This window comes from Camelus ferus, chromosome 4 (assembly GCF_009834535.1).
Source record: "Camelus ferus isolate YT-003-E chromosome 4, BCGSAC_Cfer_1.0, whole genome shotgun sequence".
In the NCBI taxonomy this organism is placed as follows: domain Eukaryota; kingdom Metazoa; phylum Chordata; class Mammalia; order Artiodactyla; family Camelidae; genus Camelus; species Camelus ferus.
In genome coordinates, this window is record NC_045699.1 from 8,321,783 (window position 1) to 8,345,236 (window position 23,454).

General features: G+C 45.9%; 1 protein-coding gene across 4 annotated transcripts in view; it reads right to left on the reverse strand.

Moving 5' to 3' along the window:
- NTRK2 (neurotrophic receptor tyrosine kinase 2) overlaps window positions 1–23,454 on the reverse strand; it is a 327,573-nt gene that overhangs the window by 44,798 nt on the left and 259,321 nt on the right. For all 4 annotated transcript variants that reach the window (XM_032477492.1, XM_032477491.1, XM_032477493.1 and 1 more), the window contains one exon: window positions 17,817–18,051. In XM_032477492.1, the coding sequence (XP_032333383.1) occupies window positions 17,817–18,051 (235 nt within the window). The remainder of the gene's footprint in view (window positions 1–17,816; window positions 18,052–23,454) is intronic.

Below are 23,454 nucleotides of genomic sequence, written 5' to 3' on the forward strand. Positions count from 1 at the left end.
GGGGGTTAGAGCCAAGTGTGCCCTTGAGTGAGTTCTCTCTACAGCAAAGTTGGTGAGGTTGGCTGAGAGTCTAGAGAATAGTGAAGCAGCCATCTGGTAAAAAGTTTCATCAAACATTCTCTGGGGTTCTCTGATCTGCTTACCATTTTCCCTTTCTTCTCTTTAACGACTGCCACTTCATTATTCACATTCAGTAGTGCTTCAGAGCTGTGAACGTTTGCAAAGTCTCTTCTCTGTGACATGGAGAAACTGTCGGTCATGGTCATTATGCGACTTAAATCATTATGTCATAAGTTTAATGAAGTACTAAGCCCCAGATTTTTCCGAATAGCCCACGCACATATAATCAATGTCCTTTGAAAGCTCAGATGAAGTTTGGCAAGTTTGAAAGAAGCAAGGAGAGTGTACATTGGGAGCTTACGGAAGAGCTGATTCTGAAGGCAGAGTGTTCCATACATTTCTCCCTGTGCACAGAGGACCTATATCTGTCCTATCCTTTTTGCTTGGGCTAAACTAATTTACATAGACGAGAATGTAGTAGCTGATTTTAATTGTCAGGATAAAAATCTTAGCGTTAGAAAGGGTGTGAGAAGTTATCTGCCTCACATATAGTCTTAAAACACAATCCACTAAATTAAAAAACACATATCAGTATGAATTTATTTATAAACTTTCAAATTGGTAACATTTGTGTATTTTAAATCAACCCAAAAAGCACATTAAAGTTTTGCTGTTGCCCAGTGTGTTAAAATTATACATATAACCCATCTGAGCATGTTGGTGTCCATCAGTTTTTGGTAGTGGTTATAGTGTACTTAGTACTAATAGCTATATTAATGGTTCTAATACACATAAGCAGATGATATTTAAATAAACTGTTTATAGAACTAATTACTGAAGCCCCTCCACAAAATCCCTGGGTTCCACAGAACACAATTTACAAAACACGAGCCCTTTCTACAGCACCATGAAAGACGGAAAGTCGATGCTTGGACACCTCCCTCCAGTGACAAGGAAGTCATCTCTCAGCAAGGCAGCCCATGTCACAGTTTTCACTCTTGGACTTTACACGGTGCCAAATCTGCTTCGGGAAACTTTGACTCAAGAGAACCAGTTCCGGCCTCTGGAACCGCTGTCCTCCTCTGCGGGGCAGAAGCCAGCTACTACACTTACATCTAGGTCTTCCTTTTTCTTGCCCCAATGTTCCCCATTCTCTCAATGATCCCTCCTATGCTGTGGTCCTGGACTTCTTAATCACTAGCCTCTGAGCGTTCTCTTGCTTCTTAGAGCAAGAAATATGCACCCTAGACGTATAGATGGTTTACTATTACCTCAAACTCAACAGGTACCAAGTGCACTCCTGTTCTCTGTCCCAGCCCATTCCAAAACCAGGACAGGAAATAATACCACCATTCTGTTCTGTTATGCAGGTCAGAAGTCTGTTTCACATCCCTGACTTCCTGTGCTTTGTATTTTCCATACCCGATCCACCACTAAGTCCTGCAATTTTGTCTTCTATTTAAATAACTTATAAACCTCTGCACTTGGCTCCGTCTCCACTGTCATCACCCTTGACTGCCATACTGTCGTCTCTTTCCTTAACTTCTGTAAGAACCTCTTAGCCCATCTGTCTACTAGCTGCTCTGGTTCTCCAGAGTTGTACCATCTGCATCTTACATAAAATCCTTAGCAGCACCTCACTGTTTCATGCTAATGAAAAATCCTTAGCATGGCTGACAAGGTCCACGTAGCTTCGTTCCTTTCTGCTTCTCCATCTGCACTGTGCATCTCATGCCGTGTTTAACATACTGGCCATCTTCTGTTTCCTTCACTGTGCTCTGCTTCTCCTGCCACAAGCTTTTCCTGACAGTTGCTTCCTCTGCCTGGAGGGTGCTTTTCTCTTCTTTTGGCCTTATTAACCCAACCTGCAGGACGCAGCTCAAAGATTCCCACCTGTCTTCCCAGCATTCTTACACCAGGTCAGATTCCCTTGTTATGGATTCTTATTGCCCTCAGGACACCTGCTTCATGACATTCATCACAGCTTTTACTTACACGTGCTGGGTTTATCTGATTGATGCCTGGCTCCCCAGCTGGACCATTAGCTCCACCAGGCTGAGCTATGTCTATTACTGCTCACTTTTTTCCCTCCTAGTACACACAAGGTGCTCAAAAGCGTTGAGTGAATTAACTATGCAATTCCTATTTTGATATTCTCTGTCCCATCGAGGAAGTTGACCTTAAGTCTAGAAACAATGGAACAAAAATCAAGAGCTATTTGAAAGCCAAAGGAGATGAAGAAATGGAAAGCTCAGTTGTTTTTAAAAGAATGTGTGTCTCCAGGTGTAATTAAACAGTGTCCAGCCTACTCCCTTTGACGATATTAATGTGGCGTTCATGCAGGCAGTGGGAAGTCGGGCAAAGGAAGAAGACAAGGTGATGAAGGGAGATAGGTTGACACTGTAAGAGTGAAGAAGCAGGGTTCCAGAAACAACTCACAACTATACATGATCTTTGTCCCAGACTGAATTTTAACAGCAACTATTTAAAGATGGTTTGAAAGCACATGGGCGAGGAAGCAGTGACGACCAGGAGCGAGTTCAGTAAGGTGAAGTCATAGCAGATGATCATCCAGTTCCTGTGTGATAGGGAAGCACAAGTCTGACACCATGTTAGATCTGTTCCTTTAGCTCTAACCCTGTGCTATTTCCGGGGCTCAGTCATGCTGGTTCTGCACTTTTTGTAAAAGAATGCTGCCTAGAGCCTGAAATAGACAGGAGAGCCCATTTTCAAGGCTCTGATCTTTAAGGGTGTAAGACTTTCCCATTCACATAAAGATAAAAAAGTTGCGGAGTAGAAAATAATAGTCGCCTTGTTGGAGGCTTACAGGGACACCGTGATCTGACCTACGTGGACAGCTGCAAGAACAAACAATTCTGACACCAAAAGGTTTGCAGCAAGCAACCACATTCCCTCCCCTTTTTAGAATAAAAGGGGCCTGAATCCTGACTTGGGGAAGATGGTTCTCTAGGACATTAGTCCCCATCTTCTTGGCCCGCTGGCTTTCTGAGTAAAGTCATTATTCCTTGCCTCAACATCTTGTCTCCTGATATAACGGCTTGTGCTGTGGTGAGCAGAATGAGGTTGGTCTCAGTAACACCCTTTAGGTGAACTTACAGGACGGGAGATGGGAGGCTGTCATGAGCATGAAGTACATTGATTCCATCAAGACTCTTGGTAAAGCACCCCCACCCTCACCCCCACCCCCAGGATCATTGAGAGGGAGAGAATATGGGCTGCATTGCAGCCAAACACTGGTGTGGGCATGCCCAGCTCACCGCTGCCCTGCCCAGGGCTGATTCACTCCAATCCTATTTTTTTTCTGAGCTATTCTCTTTCAATGCTCACATATAATTATAATAATGATAGCTGACACCTAAAATACCCACGGTAAGGTGGGCACTGTTGGAAGAGTGTATTTAATCCTTACAACAGCAGTTTGAATTATGGTTGTTGCCATTTATCAGTTGAAGAAATTGAGTGTTGAAAGGTTAAGTAACTCATTCAACGTCACAGGGTTAGTACGAGGGAGAGCGGGAATTTGAGCCCAGGAAGCGTGGCCCCAGAGTCTAAACTCTTCATGCTGCCCTCCCACCCCTAACCCCGTGCTTCTAAGCTCTAGACCGCTCTCAGCCAGCAGGACTCTACAGTTCTGACTGGTGACCACTCCTGCTCTGTTCTGCAATGCTCTAAAGTAGGAGTTATTTGCCTTAATGTACAGACCCTCCAGGGATCCATGGAGAGAATTCAGAGGGTACTGTAAGCATTTCCTTCCATCATTAACGTGCACAACAGAGCGCAGTGGTAACAGCAGCATGTGCGAAGTTGTCACCCGTAGAAATCAGGTATTTTCATATTATGTTATTGTGGTGGCAGAGATCTCAAAACATCCTTGAAGCTCATCACTTTGAAAGTAGAGTGGTATTATACCTGCCACCAGATCTCATTCCTGAATGTTTTAACAAAAACACATGCATTATTATATCACATTTTAAACATGTTCTAAGTGTGCTACGATGTAACTGTGTTCCTTTTTAGCCCTACAAATTTTAGTTTATGCATTTAGAGCCTTACTCGTTGAAGGAGTCCCTAGGCTCCATCAGACTGCTAAAGGGCAGAGGCTGCCCCACGTCGTCTCAGTCACGTTTGTGCTGCGGTGTGTGTGGTTTACACCATGATGACTTCCCTTTATGGCATGTGTTTCGTGCTCAAGCAAATAGTTATGACTCAGAATGGCTGACAAAAGGCAAGTAATTGATGGTGCTGCCACAGCCACAAAGAGACAAAGGAAGCATGTCACACAGAACATTAAAATGTGCTTTCCGTGGCAGCAGTTTAAGTCGTCTTTAAGGATATAATAGAAGAAACACAGAGTATGGGTCAACGGGCAGAAAGGCTCAGGGGAGTCCTTTGATGTCCTCAGAGACCTCATAGACATGACTGTAGCCTGGGAGGGCCGTCCCACAGTGCCTGAAGAGTGGCTATAAAACACTCCTGGGAGGTATGGCATAAATTCAGGAGACAAGAATTGAAGGAAAGAATGATGGCCAATGTGTAATGCCCTGAGACTATTCCATAAAGATCTGAGACAGAGTTCACATTCTTAGGAACCCATCCCAGACTCAGGGATGTTTATGTAAGAGAGCTCTCCTCCCACCATGGAAGGTGGAGCCCAACACATGCCACGGGGTTCCGCTTTGTCCCTGTTCACTGACATCCATACACTCTACACCTCCCATGGAAGCTTCCAGACAGCACAAAGTAGCAGGCAGAAGAGACTTCTTCACCATTTCACTAAGATGGAAAGTAAGGTCAGAGAAGTTAAAAGAGTCATCCAAAGCCACATGCTGTATACATACTGCAGGTGAGAATGGATCCAGGTCCACTGTCTGCTGGTTCCATGTTCCTTGGCAAATTAACCAGATTTAGAATCCGGAAAGAACCCAGATTCTTTCCTTAAGAAGTCAGACTGGCTATTTCTGAAGCCCTTTAAGGTTATGGTCCTGAAGTGTGAAGTATCCCCTTTCCTCCTCCAGCCAATAAAGCTTTAAGACTTTGTCCTGCACGGTGAGCCAGAGGCCTAGACGGACTCGTTACGACCACTGAGGGCAGAACTCTGAGAATTCTCCTGCCAAACCTTCTCCACCTCCCAGGGGGGTGACCAGGGGAGCTGGGGTTGTGCTGAGGGCACCAGGGGGGTTCAGAGGGTTTTGTTTCCCCTTGTAGAACAGAGGTTCAGATGTCAGCTCTGTCACCTGGATAAGCAATGTCGGGAAACTGACTTCACCTCTCTGAATATTACTCTCTTCACCTGTATTGCTAAAGATGTCCGAGAAGCTTATATGTCAAGCTGAGATGTAAAAGGAGGCCAATAAATGCTAGCCTTCCTTACAAGACATTAACCCTCTCAGACATTAACAGGAGTCTTTTAAGGTCACAGTCGTTTCCTACAATGAAGCCTAATGAGTTTTCCAGAAGAAATTCACTACTTTCCCTAAAAGAGCTGGGAACAATTCAAGCACCTGTGGTAGCCACAAGAAAAAAATGCTGATATTGGACTTAACTCCCTGCGCAATTTCACCTTGAGGTAAATTCTCCCTCGATGCCCTGAAAACTAGGGCATCAGTCCCTCTATACCCTTGCAAAAGGCTCCCGTGCTCAAAAGGATTCTGAGGCATGAGCCTCAAACCCTCCTCAGCCTCCGCTGCCGTATCCCCGTCAGCAGCAACATGTGAATGAACCAAATTATCTCCAGGGCTGAGGGCGTGGGCCCCAGAGCGGGGCTCCGCCGTCAAAGGAGCCCAGCGTCATGTCCTCCACCCCCTTAGGAGGTGGCTGCTACTGTCGTAGGGCTGTGAGGGAGGAAGCCAGCCTGGAAATACCATGTAGGGAAGAAACTGTTCCATTTCGGTGTCAGGACTCTAAAATAGCTGCTAATAAGAAGCCTGCATACTGTGCCGCCTCACTGCAGACACCCACAAGGATGCCTTGACAAGCTGTTTGACTGACTCCTCGCAAGCCTTTCCTTGCTTTCCCTGCGCAGGCCGAGTCCCCACCAGTCCCCCACGCCGATACACAGCCATGCAGTGACAGCGAAGGCCAGCAGGGGTCCTGCCGAGACTGCGGGACCAGGCAGGGAGCTCAGGTTCCTTGCAGGAGGCAGGCGTCGCTACTCTGATGTTGGCCTGTCCAGGTCCATGTCACAGCAATTCGTACTTGCTGCTTATTCCGTCTCTCTCTCTCCTCCTGTTGTCTTTGACGTTACTTACCCAGAGAATGGCCCAAGCCCACCTCCTAGGAGGAGAGGGTAGAGCCTGAAATGATATTTCATTTACCAGTTCAGAAATGCCATGGTTGAATGAATCTAGGCTCTGAGGATAAGGAGAATGGGATGTGACTGTATGATGGTGATTAAAATTCGAAGAGCTTTTCCCATTGGAAGTCCTAAAAATCCATTAACTACACTACCATAGCATGACCTCCATCAAGAAAACAATGGGTCAAGTTTGAGAGAATTTTTAACAGCACCTGTTCTATTTTTGAAGCTTGGTAATTAAGATCTTTGATAAAGTTACCATTTGACTCTTAGTACAGATGAGGCCATGTTAGCTACTTGCTGTCAATGCTGCTGAGCAAGACCGATGTGATGCTTACACTTGGCAGTACCTCAGACTCACCTAAGAAACTTGTCAAAGACATAAATTCCCAATTCTCATCTCCAGAGATGCAGGATCAGTGTATCCAACATGAGGTCTGGTCATCAAGATTTTGAAGAAAGCACTTGGAGCTGTTTGGATGTATGGTCGAACCTGAGAGCCTATGCGGCAGGGAGCCTGGTAGCACCAGGTGAGGCAACACCGCTAGGCCTCCACTGGCATGACGAGAACTGCAGACGCTGTCTCACGGCTGGCCATCACAGAGCAACTTCAGGTTTCACGATTCTCTTAGTGGAGTCCAGTTTGGAATTTGTTTATCTCTGGTAAGTGAAATGCTTCAGGTTTCATGCCTGTCCTAAGTTCTTCTGACCAACAGCGGAGTGACCACCAAGAGAAGGTGCTGAAGCCCTGTCGAGGGATCGATCCTGGCGCTTTTAATGGCTTCGTATCTACACAGCATTAGGTTAGGGTGTCGGAACCGTCTCTTGTAGTTTTATCATTTTTTCAAATCTGGACAAATGGACCAAAGAGGAATGTGGACTAATTGCCAGAGGACAGAATTCTAAGAAAGTTTCATGGAGAGTGTAGGGATGACGTCAACTCATACCTTGCACTTAGGAGCTATTTCCATCCTGAAGACCTACTATGGTAAACAGCATCTTTACTGCCGAAGACCGCTAAGGAGAACAGTATCCAGTCCTTCTCAGACCTTCCTTTTAGGCAATTATCAGCACCAGCAAGACCCTCGTGAGTGCCTAGCACTGTGTGAGGCCTTATGGAGATGAACATTAGAAGACGTACAGTCTGCCCAAGAAGAACCTGTAATCAGGTCACCTGGTCTTTGCTGTTGCTGCTGTTGGGGGAGATAGGTAAACAGGTTTTTATTTATTTAATGGAGGTACTGGGGATTGAGCCCAGGACCTTTTGCACGCTAGGCATGCACTCTACCACTGAGCTGTATCTTCCCCCAGGTCACCTCGTCTTGATTACAACTTCAGTCATCTGCAATAGTCTTTAAATTCAATGACACCTTCATCTACTATTCTTCCTTTAAGATCCAGGCCAAATCTTATTTCTTCCAGAGAATTTTCCAGATTTCATCCCACATTCTAATAAAAATCAATTTATCTGTACTCCTCACAACATGTATCATACTGCCTAGCATCAGAGTGATTCATTTATGTCTCTTTTCCCCAGGAGATTTGTGGCTTTCTTTAAGGAACAGAACATTTCTCACTCAGAAACTACATACTGAAGAGGCATGGCTAAAAATTATATATGTAGTACCATCTTGGACTAATTCAGTCATTTATCCATCCAAGGTGTTCTGTCCCTGACCAGAGGACAAAAACTGTGGGAACATGTGAAAAGTGTGAAGCATTATTAATATTCTGCCCACACATCTTTTTCCAACGCCTTCTTCGAACTGGTTCACATTTTGAGCCTGGGGAATCTCTCAGAGGTAACAGGGAAGCTAAGATAATTTCCTCTTGCTGAATACTCACTGGAGATGGAGAAAATCTACTCTCTTACTTAAGTAATCATCTTGTGTAGGCAGGGAAACTTTAATTGTAGGAGAACTATTATGTAAATGTAAGTTATTTAATTAAAAAGGAAAAAAAACTTCACAGGAAGTAGCTGTTCTAAAAGAGGTGGGAGAACTTGTTTTCTTTACTGCAACTTACAAGTGGTTCACTGATAGATTTTGTAAATGACATATTAATCATCAAGAGAGATGGTGACTGTCTTCTACTTCCAGGAAAGGCAGAGTAACCGGAAAGAAATTTACCCTCTCACCTGGAACAACCAAAAAAATGGCTTAAATATACATATACGAAACAATTATTTTCAAGACACTAGATAACAGGCAATGAGGGGTAATGATTCCTGAGAGATAAGAAACAAACATAGTCCTATGGCTGCCAAGCTTCATTCTTTGAAAGAGACAGAGGGCTTCAGGTGGGAGCCCAGCATGTTCCCTAAGTTGAGGAGATGGAGCTGAGAGTCAGTGGAGATCAACTAGAGCATAAAAGAAAGAATGTCAGAGAAAGGAGAGCTGCACACAGAGAGAACTCTGAAGATCTATAGAGGGTGCCCCTCAAGTATGCAGCTGAGTATTGTGCGTGCATATCAATAGCTAGAGAAGAACTATCTAGAAAGATTAGCACCCAATGCTCACACAGGGCCAGGAATACTGCCAGCTCCCACGAAGCAGAGAGAAAACAGCCTCAATCATGGGGAACCAGGCATAGTACCTAGCAGACCTTGCCTCAGTAGGGGGAATCAATAAATATTAACAGCAGCACATAAAGGGATCAAACTGTTTCAAGGCAATATAACCTCATTCCAGAATAAAGCTCAAAAATATTTTTAGGAAAGCAAAATATCTAGCATCCAACAAGATAAAATTCACAATTTCTGCTCCAATTCAAAATTACCACGCATACAAAGCAGCAGGAAAATGTGATCCATGACGCTGTGAAAAATCAATCAGTGGAAATTGATCCAGGACTGGCACACATCAGAGAACTAAAAACAGACTGAAATGTTTATTATAAAGTCATTCCATATGTTTTAAAAGTTGGAAGGTATAAGAAAAAGGCCATATTATAAGAATGAAGACCTCAATATGTGAGATGAAAAATACATGGGAAGGGAATAATGGAAAACTAGACACCGCACAAGAAAAGATTATGGAAGATGAAGACAGAGTAACAGAAGCTATCCAAAATGAAACACACAATGAAAAGAGACTCCAAAAATATGAAAAGAGCTCAGTGAGCCATGAGACAGCTTCACGTAGCTTACTAAAAGGGAAATTGGAGTCCCTAGCAGGTATGTAGGAGGAACAGAAGAAATATTTCAACAAATAATGGTCAACATTTTTTTTCAAACTAATGAAAATTAAAACCCCGCAAATCCAAGAAATCCAACGAACTCAAGAAAAAAATCTTAAAAGCGGCTTGAGAAAAAAGAAGCATCACATACAGAAGAATAAAGATCTCCTCCTGAAAAATGCCAGCACTTTCATTTTGATCCATGATTAGGTGCCACTTTGATTTATTGTTCTCAACAGCCTTTGAAGGCAGGAGCTCACTGAGAATAGAGAAACAGAGGCCACGACGGTGCAAAAGGGGAGGTGGCACAGTTTTCCTCACTCTCCCCAAAGCCATTCACTTTTGCTTCCTTTTCACCTGTAGTAGAATCACAGTTTGCCTAGGTCTTCAGAAAAATCACTGATCTCTTCAAGTGAGGTCAGTCCTCAGTCCTGGCCCTTGTGTGGCCAGTGAGATACAAGAAGGAGTCTTTGGGGAGGAGATGTTCTGGTAAAGATTTACTTCCTGATGAGAGGAAGATGTGCCGGTAAGAATCATCTTTCTCTGCAGCCATCTTGCCCCCTTCCTCTTCCAGCTGCAGTTTTGACACGTTTAAAGTTGCTGCAATCTTCTTTCAGTTGTGAGGAAAAAAAACCAAGAAAATATCAAGTGCCAATACATTGCTCTGACACTGGAAAGCTTCTGCACCAATCAGAACCTGCCCACCTGGGAACTTCGTGTCATGCAAACCAAAGTAACTCCCTCTCTGCTTAGGCCACTGCTGGCAGCTACATGCTAAATGCATTCCTAGCTGATAGAATCATAAAGTCAGAGAAGGGGTAACAGAGACTTGGACCCTTTTCTTTAGGACCGCGGTTTGATGCTCTTTCCTCTATACTCCAGCTGACTCTGTGTGGCTAGCTTCCTTTTTTAAGGGTCTCTGCCTCAGTGATGCAAAGATAAGGAATGTCGCAGGCACGAGAAGGCTGAGGCTGACTGCTTCAAAAATGGGTTTAAAGGGGGAGACAGTACCTGCTGAAGGTACCTCTCAGTACTTTGCAGAGTCAGAATCCTCCTGGCCCATCCACATCTATGGGCTCTCGCCTGCCTTCCGTCCCTGCACACCTGAGGGCACACTTAATTTCCGCATGTAGTACCTCTATGTACAAAGTGGATGGGCTCTGGATTTCAGGAATATGAGACTCAGAAGACTGGAAAAACAAGAGGATTTATCCCACCTCCTGTTGATGGATTTTACTTGTTGGGAAATGGACCCGGACAAAGGACCTCCTGGCTAGCTCTTCTGTGCAGGCTTTGGCCACTTTCTATAGCCCTTCTTTAAAGGCCACACATTCCAGTGATAGATTAAAGACTCCGAGGAGTTCCACAGTGATCACAGATCTCTTTTACTAGTGGACACCCTCTGACAGCTCATGGATCCAGTCTGAGGGACACTGCTCTAGGCCAATCAAACATGCACAGCACTGGAGATCTGGGGATCTGCTGGGCGGATCTTCCATAAGCTGCCAGAACGCCATCTGACATGTCACTTTCTGGCATAAAACGCTCAGTGGCTTCCCACTGACAAAAGGACTAAGTCCAAAGTCTTTGGCACGGCAAACAGACTGCCGGGAAATCTGGTAATAGCCTAGATAGCCTACTTTTTTAGCCTCAGATAGACACAAAGGAGTCCCCATCCCCTGGCCACACATCATGATGTTTACACTGTCATCTCTCTTCATATGCTACCTTCTATGCCAGGAATCCCTCCCTCCCCTCCTGGCCCATGGCCTTCTTGACAATAGGACAATGTTGGGTCCATATCTCAAACACCAGCTTAAATGTCATGCCTCTGTGACCCCTGCTCTGATTCCCAAAGTAGGCTGGTGGCTTCCTCTTTAGGGTTCCTAGTGCATATTTTTATTACAGTATTTATCACATTATTCCAAGTCTAAAAACTCTGCCTTTCTGATTTAGTACCACATCTAGCATGTAGCAGCTACTTTGTTCATGTGTGTTGAATGAACGAAGGAATGAATGAATGGACACTTGTCTACTCTCTCGCAACTCCAAAGTTTACGTAAAAGGTTCTTAGGGAGGCTCGAATATAAATTAAGCCAATTTAGAATCTTGAAACAACTTATGCAAATCTATTTTAATATAGAATTAGTCTGAACTCAATATTCTGATTTCTCTCCGACAGACAGGTTCCCCTGAACTGAGCTCTCTCTAAGTGTTGTATGAGGCATAAATTGAAGATGATTTCATAGAATAAGCAACCTCACATTTCTGGGGTCACTTTAATCAAGAGAACCCAAACAGAGAGGTCTGTGATTGTTGATGTGAAAGTTGGGAGTCACCGTGTGAGTATATATTGAGGGGGAAGATAACAAAATGGTATATGCAGAGGAGAGTTAGTGACGTACAGGATATTCTTCTTGGAAAAAGGAATTGTGTTGTCTCTCAAAATGAACGCTGTGCCTGGTTTTAAGGGTTCTAGGCAAAGTATATTAGAGGAAGTTTTTCTACTATGGTATTAATGCAAATAAGTTTTAGCTCTGTGCTCTCTACTGGAAATAAATTGTGTGAGATAAGGATGTCCCTACATCTCTGGTTTTACTTCCTGAAGTCAGTGCTCCTAGACTTATAGCCAGGCCTATCTGCAAATCTGAGTAGCTTCTGTATTCATCAACAGGGTCAAAAAGACATGTGCATAAGGCTGCTCCTTATATGCGTCCTGTTCAGCCCACCTAGTATGTGCTGTGCAGTCTGCCAGTTTGCGCAGATACAAAGATGTATCAGACTTGTCCTCTCCCTGCTCTCATATCAGTGACAAGACATAGCTATGAGCAGATTTCCAAGAGGCAAGGTGCTCTATGCCGTAATGCTTCTGTATATGAAGTATGGAGGGGTCACAGATTTGTGAGCCGTCACTCTGCTTGGAGGATGTCAGGGAGGAGGTGAAACCGAAATTCTCTCTTAAGAATCAGCAGGCAATCACCAGGCAGATGCACTGCTGCTCTTTGTAGAGGGGATGACATGCCATTTTAAACAACTGAAAACATGTGTGGAATGAGCCAAGCTCAACCTACCTACTCAACTATCTATCTATCTATCTACCTATCTATCTATCTATCTATTTATCTACTTACCTACCTATCTATTTATCTACCTACCTACCTATCTATCTATCTACCTACCTACCTATCTACCTACATACCTATCTAGAAATGTTCACATTATATTCCTTAAAAAATAAGCACATTCTTTTTAAAGATCAAGGTATGAAAGTTAACTATTGATTATTTCCGATGTGCTCGTCCAGTTCTTAGATTACCTAAGCCTTCTTCTCTCCTCCATGGTTCAGAACTTTATTTTCTAGTTCACTATCCTCCTTCCTCCAGGGTGGGCAGCGCAAAGGATGAGATACTGAAGTTCAAAATCATTCTTTTTGCTACTTGTTTTATCAGCTTATTTTAGGACAAACCATCTTATTTTCTCTCTACAGTTCATTAACTGTATTGAGCACCTGAAGATAATTTCTGAACCTGTTGTTTGTATCATTTTAACACTAGGATTCTGACCATGGCCTTGCTTAGCCAAGAAATAGTCATTTGTTTCTTTAAAGGTCCACTATTCATCGATTTGCCTAATCTGCTTCCTTTTCTTTTCTTTCTTCAGTGAAAGATGAATTAAAGAATGGGATTTCTTACCCCATGCCACCATAAAACTAAAGCCTTGAGAACAAGACTTAGAAGCTAGGATTTCAGATGTTTGGGGCTCTCGACTCTCCTACGGATCACATTCATTTTAAATGCATGTTGGACCCAAGTGGTGAAAACCACCACAGTGCACATTAAAAAAAAAAAATTCAGTGGATCCACTATGGCATAGTAATGACCAGATAGCATGAGATCCTAGGTCTCTGACAGGCGGAATGTGACAGAAATCTGGTTCAGATGCTTCTTAAATGCCAGGCTTCGCCAGTGGAGGGAAGGAATAAAGATGAAATAGAAGACTGGTACTGTGGAGCTGCTAATTAAAACAATTCAGAGAACATAAATGCTGGAGTAATTTTGGACCTGCCACATCAGGCTGGTTTCCATGCAAATGCAGTGTTCCGATTTCTTCCTTCTTTGGGAAGATATAATTAGCTCAGCTGCAACAGGGTGGAAGCCTTGAGGCAGCCGTTTCCCGAGGCTGCCAGCGCCCCTTGACGGAGGAGCAGCTGCCGCCCGGCCCTCCTGCCATGACTGCACGGAGCTGGGGCCACCCCACAAGGCTGCTCCCAAGGCACCATGAGCAGAAGGCTCAGGCTGCCAGTGGGACTGGTTCTTGCTTAAAGATAAGGGACATGTTACTCCTCAGTCTAGTTGACTCCAGGCCCAGTCAGCATCCTTCCATATGAGACAGCCTTGGCAAACACAAAAGTCCTCCCCCATTACTGTGGTGGAAAGGCCATTTAACATCGGCCATGACTGCTCACGTCAGCTACAGAGACTCCCCACCTTGGAGCGTGTGGGCTTTTGGAGAATTCAGGAAAAGAATAATGAAGAAAATGTGTCCACAAATGATAAACCCCAGCTTACAGAGAACACGTTCCCCAGCTGCCATGATGGAGAAGATGAAGAGACGCCATGTTGAGGGGGAGAGGTTCAACACCAAGCTTGTGGACAATCCAACAGGTGGGTAACTCATGTGAAAGTCAGAGTGTCCTGGCAAGTAGCCACTGCAAGATGTGCTGAAGGCACCTGCCAGAACAGGGCACCAGCTGCCACCTGTCCATTTGACAAACTCACCGGAATGGACTCCACCAACAGACTTTTGACATTTGATAAGCAAAAATATTCTACAAATAAGTTCTGTAACAATGTATGGAACCAAAAAGTGGACCACCAGCTTGAAATTTTAGAGAAGGCAAAATAAAACATAACTTCTTAGTTTTCCTAGGCTACTGTCAATTGTCAGGTTCCTTTTTCCCGGCTCCCACCCATGCCCACCTATCACAGAGGCCAGCGCAAGGCTGGTTCTTCCTCCTCCTCCTCAGTGGGATGAACCAAGTGAACACACAAACCCCGCAGCTCCAACTGAGTGTTGACCACGGGGGTAGCGGGCAGGCAGAGGCATTTACTTACTTATTTATTTTTGAAGTGGAGGTACTGGGGATTGAACCCAGGACCTCACACATGCTAAGCACAGGCTATACCACTGAGCTACATCCTCCCCCTGAAGCACATTTCTTAAAGACTGGGCTAGGCTCATGAAGAATATTTAACAAATCAAGGAACGGGGAAGCCTTATTCCCTCCAATCAATTCAGAAGGAAATGCTTGAGGAAAACGTCACCTAACTGGAGGACTTTCTTTTTAACAAATCAGAACATAGGGTAGGTGCCAAATGACGGCATTTCTGTAATACCTAAACGACCAAGGCTAACTTCTTACATCCATAATGGTGGTCATTGTTTTGCTAGTGTTTTTTTAAGCTTTTGTATTGAGACATAATTCATATACCATAATATTTACACTTTTAAAGTATACATTCAATGGTTTTTAGTATATTTGCACATAATACTAAACAACCATCAGACCATACAATTCTAGAACATTTTCATCACCCCCAAAGAGATTCCATATCCAATACTCCTCATTCTCCACTGCCCCCCAGCTCCTGACAACCACTAACCTAATTTTCTGTCTGTATGGACTGGCCTGTTCCGAACATTCCATAGAAATGGAATCACGTAGTATGTGACCTTTTGTGCTTGGTTTCTTTCACCTTCCATAATGTTTTCAGGGTTCATCCACGCTGCAGCCTGACTCAGTACCTCATTCCTTGTAATTGTGAATTATAGTCCATGGTGTGCATGACCGCATTTTATTTATCTGTTCACCAGTTGATGGACACTTAAATTGATTCCACTTTTTAGCTATTATGACTAATGCTGCTATTTCATTCACGTTCAAGGTTTTGTGTGTGTGTGTGAACATATGATGTCAATTCTCTTGGGTATAGACCTAGGAGTAGAATTGCTGATGACTCTGTGTTGAACATTTTGAGGAACTGCCAAACTTCTTCCAAAGCAGCTGCAACACTTTTCATTCCCACTGGCAGTTTACGAGGGCTCCAACTTTTCCACTTCCCCGTTAACACTTGTTACTGTCTGTTTTGCCCAGTGGATGTGAAGTGGCACCTCACTGTGGTTTTATTTACATTTCCCTAATGACTAACGATGGAGAGCATCGTTTCATGTGCTTATCGGCCATTTGCATATTTTCTTTGGGGACACCAAAAGAAACGTAAATCCTTTGCCTATTTTATAATTGGGTGATTTATCTTCCTATTATTGAGCTTTCAGTCTTTTTCCTCTGAATTATTTTTCTAGAGATTGCGGAAAAGGACATTAAGTTCCACCTGTCCAGTCCCAGCTTTGAGAATGAAGCATAACTTTATTGATTTGGATAATGATAAGGTTGAACACATTTATTGAGTGCTTATTATTTTGTGCCAAGGACTCTAAAAATTTTATTAACTCACTGAAAGGAGAAAGAAAGGGAGATCTGTTGCTTGGGCCACGTGTTTCTTCCTTAGATACTCATCAAGATTAGCAAAGATTTTCTTAGGGAAGAACCCATGTGTACTTTGTCTCCAGAGACAGGGAGACGCCCCCACCCCCACTTCCTACCAAGGAGGCAGCGCTAACAGAGGAGATGCAGCCATGAGTAGGTGCCCCCTCCCCGCCATGTTCGACATATCTAGAACAAAATACTCATCCCTAGATTCAGACAGGTAATCTGCATCTCTGTTTTGAACACTTGATGTTATGATGACGCCCATGTTTCCTGCAAATACACTCAAGAAAACCCTTTTCAACTGCGTCTCCACCCTTTCTTGATACACAAAATGTGGACAATGCTTATTAAGGCGACAGAGGAAGAAACCCCACAGAACAAGCTACAGAAGAATACGCAGCAAGGGAATGGATTCCTCGTCTTAGACTAACTGTGGAGCAGTAAGCCCCGCTGAAGTGTTGAGGCGCTGGAGGGGCGTGCGGCTGCGGGGAGGAGTACGGGACACGCGCTGGGGAGGCTCCCTCTCAGGGACACACCATGAAGGGCAGAGCAAAGTGAGGACAGATAAGCCCCCCACCAGCCCTGCTCTGCTGTGAAAGTTAGTCGAGCTGTATGTTTTATCCTCTTAGGCTATTTATTTCTACAACATTTCTTTCGCTTCCTTCCTATATCCTTCTGCCCTTAAAAATCAAGCAAAACAACAAGAAAACAAAATGGAGGGTTTGCGATGGTAGAACACCACCCCAAACCTTCAGCTTCAACAGCATGACCTCCAGGTTTCCAGAAATGTCCCTCTGCTCTCATACCCCGGCTCTGAGATCTCAGTTAATAAATTGAGGATGCCAAGGGGGCCAGTTCCAGGTACTCGGTGAACCTGGATGATTGTCTATAACTCCAGCCCTTAGTGCGGTGGAGCCCCAGGCAGGCTAGATGGGACTCTGGAGGAGCAGGTAGGACTGAACCTCTCCCATCGTACCAGGATGGCCACCAGCCAATCTACTTTCAACCGAGATGATTCTGGGTGGGAACTTCCAAGGTCTTAGTGCATTTTCATTTACAGGAACAAGTTCAGTTTAGGTCAAGCTTCAAACAAAGGCTCCAGGCATAATTTCACAGGATCAAATCCAAACCTCAAAATCCTTTAACCTCATGCCCTCCAGGAATGTCCCCCAGCCCCTGGGTGCCCCTTGCAAAACTCTCATGCTGAGAACTTTTCTCTTGGACGTATCACACGTGGCTCTGGAGAGCCATGGAAAGAGTGGGACGGTGATGCGGGCTGAACTCTGTCCCCCTAAATTTACATGTAGAAGCTTTAACCCCTAGTATGCCAGAATATAGCTGTATTTGAAGATAGGGCCTTTAAAGAGTAATTAAGCTAAAATGAGGCTGCCATGTAGGCTCTAAACCAGTCTAACTGGTGTCCTTATAAAAAGAGGAAATCTAGACACACAGAGAGACTAGGGATGGACGTGCACAGAGAAGAGACCACGTGAGGACCGTCGCGAGAAGGCGCTGTCTGCAAGCCCAGAAGAGAAGCCTTGGAAGAAATCAACCAAGGTCACCTTGACCTTGGACTTCTAGCCTCCAGGACTGTGAGAAAATAGCTTTCAGTTGTTTAAGCCACTGAGTCTGCGGTATTTTGCTGTGGCAGCCCTGGCAAATTAATTTAATGAGGGCCCCCCGGGAAGGAGGGCCTGGGGCGCAGCCACTCACCCGGTAGTAGTCGGTGCTGTACACGTCCCGGGACATGCCGAAGTCCCCGATTTTCACCAGGAGGTTCTCGCCGACCAGGCAGTTCCGAGTGGCCAGGTCTCGGTGCACGAAGTGCTGGGACGCCAGGTAGACCATGCCTGCGGCTATCTGCTGGGCGATGTGCAGCATCTGCGACTGCGTCAGCTCCGTCGGAGGGTTGCCTTCGGCCATCAGCACGGCGTCAGGTCCGTGTGCCCTGGTGGGGACAGAGGGTGCTGCTGGAGCCTCGGCTCTTTGTTGCCAGGGGCGCTTTGCCCCACAGCAGCTGCTGGTGCGGAAAGATGCTGCCTGACTTAGCAAAATAGGAGGGAAAGATGTTCCACCCACAGTGTTACCTCTAAAGCCCAAAGAGCACCTGGGCTTCATTTCCCAGAAAGGCTAGAATTCCCGAGGCCAGGTGGGACACACAGACAGTTTTACATTTTAGGGCTCTGAAGCTAAGCTGGGGTCAGGCACTGGCTGGATCCCAGGACCCAGAAAAGCAGTTGGCGGCTGAAGTAAAAACAACAACAACAACAACAACAAAACAAATTAAAAAACCCCAAAATCGAAATAAAAGACTGAGGAGAGTTTGGCTCTCCTGGAGCCACAGCTCACTGCACCCCAGCGGGAGCCCACCCCTCCCCACCAGCCCCAGAGCCGGGCAGCCCTGGTCTCCGCAACTCCACCTGCTTTGTGGCCCGCCATGGTTTCAAGCTGCCCTCATTTTCCCCAAGCCCAACTCGGCAGACTCCCAGGGCATCCTCACCTGGGGCGTTCATTTCCAGGGAAGAATACCATTTCCTTCGGCCACCCCTGCCCCCTGCCGCCAGCTCAAGAGCACTGGCCACCACAGAGGAGAGCTCTTTTGAATCACAACACATTTATTCTTTTAATCCATACACTCTGGGGTGGGGAGTGGGGGGCCTGGGGCCGGAGTATGGTATTTTATATCATCTTTTTCTCCCATCTTACACACCCAGCCTTTTCCCAGTTGTGTGACAACTTAAGGCATCGTATCTTAACACTGGCATGTGCTTCAGGGAGGGAAAAGCCTCGGGGCTCTCTCCAGCTCTTCAAACTCTCACTGGAGTAGGAAGTTCTGCAGTGCAGTGGCCAAGGCTCTGGGTTACCAGAACAGAATCAGATCTCCCTCTAACACGCCGTCTGGGACCTCAGGTAGGCTACAGAACGTCTCTGGGCCTGTCTCCTCATCTGGAAAGCGGGGAGTGCTGCCTGCACCTTCCTCATGAGCACATAAGGGACGGGAGGGGAAATCGAGAGTCTGCTTGGATGGTGCTTTGTGGGCATTCGTTGGAAAGCCAAAGAAAGGCTTTACGAACAAAGTTTTCTTTAAAAAAGAATTGGAGGTGGGGGTATAGCTCAGTGGTAATATGCTTGCCTAGCATGTAGGAGATCACACCTGGGTGTGATCCTCAGTACCGCTATTAAAATAAATAAATAAACCTAATTACCTGCCCCCACCAAAAACAAATAAATAAAATTTTTTAAAAACTTAAAAATTTAAAAAAAAAAAAGAGTTGGAGTGGTGATATGAAAACACAAGCCATCCTTTGTGCGTTTCTTTTTGTGGTTGGCCTGTGACAGGGCTCTCAGGGCCGGCCCGTCCACCTCACTAAAGATTTCTCAAAGCCCAACCCCTGCGAGCACTATGGGGACAGAGGAAAGTGACAGCATTTTCACTTATCACAGGAGACAAAGCTCTTAGGTGACCTCAACACCAAGAGAGGGACCTAGGGATGCACAAAAATGATGGGAAATCCTGAAACATCCAGAGAACGCAGGCCAGGGAGACACCACCAGAGAGTTAGCTCCAAGGGAGAAATAAGTGATTGATTGGCCACAGGCTTATTTTAGCCCCAGAAACCCGGATTCCTCCAGGAATCTGTCTGTTGCAGAGACTCCGGGGTGAACAAAGGTTAGAAGCCAGTGCACAGGGCCACCTCCATGTAAAGCCCCGGTCCTCCGGCCCTACACACTGCAGCGCCAGGAAGAAGGCGCCCTCCAGGCCCTCTGCCCTCTACACCACCCCCTGCGTTGGGGGGGGCACTTTTTTAACCAGCCGTTTCCCTTGCTTGGTTCTGGGTATTTGAACAAGGCTTTTAACTGAAGAAGCCTTTGGATGCTTTTCTTGAGCAGAAAGTCCTGCTGTAAAAAGAGGGCAGGCAGTGGAGTCTTCTCGACAAGTTCTTAGGAGGAGCATAAACAGAGTTGACAACAGCCCTCCGCTTCACTCCACAGGCTACCCTGCAGCTTTTGGAAATAAAAACATATTTCACCTCTTCCGGGGGGAGGGGGGGGGCTCACCAGTGCCCTGACCTGGGGAGCGGGGAGCAGGCTCAGCGGGACTCTGGTGGCCGTGGGCTCCCAGTGTGGGTGATTAGCCATACTCTGCTGGCTCCAGAATCCCATAGGATGCTGCTTTCCTTCTGTTTTTGTTTGTTTGTTTGTTTTTTTAACCAGCCACCAGTCAAGAGGAAGAATTGATGTGGTTAAAACTATGGGTTTTGCAGCTGGGAGCTGTGGGTTTGAACCTCGGCTCTCTCACTCACTAGCTGTGTGACTCAGTTTCTTTAACTGTAAAATGGGGATGACGTCAGTAACAGTCGATTGTTTATGCAAGTTAAGAACAGTTAAAATGCTTAGAAAGACTCAATAAATAGCTGTTATTGCTTGAAAAAGGCCTTCTCTCTCTTACTCTCACTGGAAGGGAGTTCAGGAGAATTCTAAGAGGAAAAATGCTAATCTCCTTGAAAGCAAAGACCGTGTTTTTCTCTTTATCTCCCAGCTAACCGAGCATAGGGCCTGGCCATGTTGGTACTGGGTGTATGGCTTTTAAATGAATAAAAAACATGGATGGATAATTGTAGACCTCTGTTTTTATAAGGCAGTTCCAATGACATTTGGGGACACATTCATGGCAGTGTAAGGGCTGGGCTCCCTTCCAGAAAGAGAAGACAGACTGCTGTTCTCTGCACACCCTTGTACCTGAGAACCTGACTCTTGGCATGGAAAACCTCTCCTTCCCAGAGTTCAGTGGACTCTGAAATCAAGTGGAGGAGGTTTTCAATGGCTTCACACTCACAAGGGGCCAAAGGAGAACGAGGAGCCTGCTGCTTCTGGAAGCGGGGAAGGAGAGCTAGGGAGAAGCTGAAGGGGCTGAAAGTGAAAGAATCAATTTACACACACACACACACTCACTCACACGCACACACACATTCTCACACACGCGCGCACGTGCACATGCACACTCACATGCACACTCACATGCACACACACATGCACACACACTCACACACACACACACACACTCACACACACACACACGCAACCTGAGCGCACAGAGGCATTTCATCCCATCCAGGTGACTGTATTTGAATGTATTACACTATAGTTTTGGGAAGGCATCATTTTTGATTAGGGAAGTAGCCTAAAACATGGGAACACGGGAAAACTATTTCTCCAATAAGCAGCTAGAAATCAACTGAAAGCAGCTTCCTTTCTTTCTTTCACATTAGAACTGATGAGACAATGTACAAAAGCCACCACTGTCCTATCACCCATGCATGTGTACTCATGAGGCTGGAGGTGGTCAAAATCACCCAAACTGTGCAAACCATGTGATGCCATTTCTAATCACAGCGCCACACTGTCCCCACGCTGTTCTCTCAGCAATTGGCCCATTACTTTCAGCTGTACAGTCCCTGAACCTTCCAGCGGCTGCATGCAGCTACCGATGCCGATCTCTCTGGAAAGTCCTCTTTGGTGCCTGTAGACACTGGAGGAGGACAGAGAGGTCTGGGTGTTGCCGTAACACAAAAGGTGTAACTTCCCCAGGATTACAGCTCCCTCGACTGAAATAAAGAGGAAAATGTGTCAGAGAAGCAGGCTTGTGGGGACAACATCTAGTGATGACAGCAGTCCTGCCACCAGTCCTGGAGATGGATGTGATTATACCCCTTTTACAGGTGAGGGAACTGAGGCTGGTGAGGAACATCTTCCCTGTTTCTCCTAAATTACACTTTCTACCAATAAATCGAGGCCAGCAATTTGCTCATCTTTCAAAGATTAGTTACATTTGAAAGGAAACAGCACATGAGAGCTGGACATGACTTCAAGAGGATGTAACTCAGCCCCACCTAAGAGTGAAGGTGGCTGAGGCGAAGCAGGCTGGGGACGTACCCACGGGATGCTCTGATGCAGAGCAGGAGGGAGCACCGGGGTCCCCCAGCCTTCACTGCTGGGACCTCCCACATTTTCCATTGTTGGAGATCTCAAATGCGGGGCTGCACGGGTTTCTCTGCGTAATGCAAACAAGAGCATCACTCAGTTTCCTCCACCACGGAGTGTCTAGAGCAGCACCTAGGAAAGGTGCCCTCCCCCTTGGTGGCAGCGGGACAAGAATGCCCATCCTGGGCTCCAGCAGGGAGACCACTGACTTCCTCTGCCCCATCAAGCTCAGCGCTCCTATGGGTTCTCTCGCCAAGCAGCTGGCATACGAGGAGGCATCGTCGCTGGCAGAATTCTAGCTTCTGCTTATTGAAAACGTCCTACTCGCTCCTAGGCTAAGAGTTATTCTAGTTATTCAGTCCTTGTGACTACTCTGCTGACTCCGTAATATCACCAGAACAGCTAAGAGACTTGTTCAAGGTCATGTAGCTAATAAAGGCCAGAGCAGAGGTCCAGCTTCAGCGGGACATCCCGCCTGTGTCCCTGCTGTCTCCCCAGGAGACACTGCGCTCTGGTCCCTTTTACTTCGCATGTTTTCCTCATGGTTTCAAAGCAGCTTAATGTCCCCCCACCCCCGAAGTTATACTCACCCTAAGTCATCTCTCACTTGCGGTGTCTTGTGGCCCCTCCCAGGCCCCCACCCCCACCCCAAGGACGGGACTTCCTGAGAACCGACTGCCGAACCAAGACCCAAAATTAGGTCGGCGCTAGAAATCCAAGTGAAACTCTGTTTAACAACCCCATGACTCCCTTTTGGACACATTTTCTCTTTCCCTGCTCTGCCACCTTCCAGTGACCCCCGCTTGTCATAAAACCCCCCGAGCTGAAGCTGTCCTTCTGTCCACGATATCAGGGACTCAACAAAAGCCACAGTCCGGAGTCTTCAACGTCATGTCAAATGAGGTTTTACCTCCTTCCTTCTAGAGGTTTTGCTCTTTTGATTCTGCTCTCACTCAATCCTCTGACCTCCTGACCACCTTGTTCTCTCTGTCCTCAGAATAAAGTCCAAACACTCGCCTTTCCAGGCCTCCTGTCTACTTTTCTACCTCCTCTCACCCTGGTTTCTTGCAATGCTGGCAACTCCAGATTCTCCACTGTCGCCTGACCAGACCGTTCACTGTGACTCCTTGGTACCTAAGCTCTGCTGTTTCCTTGGCCTGAATACCATCCTCTTATCCACCTGGCATACTCCTACAGGCCCTAAGGCCCATCTCAAATGCCCATGTACATACCATTAACAAACAAACCTTCATAGCATAGCATCACCTTATGTTGTTCGTTGATTACGGAAAAGGGCCTCAGTTTCTTTCTCGGTGGCAGGCACTGGTGTCGTCACCAGGCCAGGCTGTTCCGGACACAGGTCTGGGGC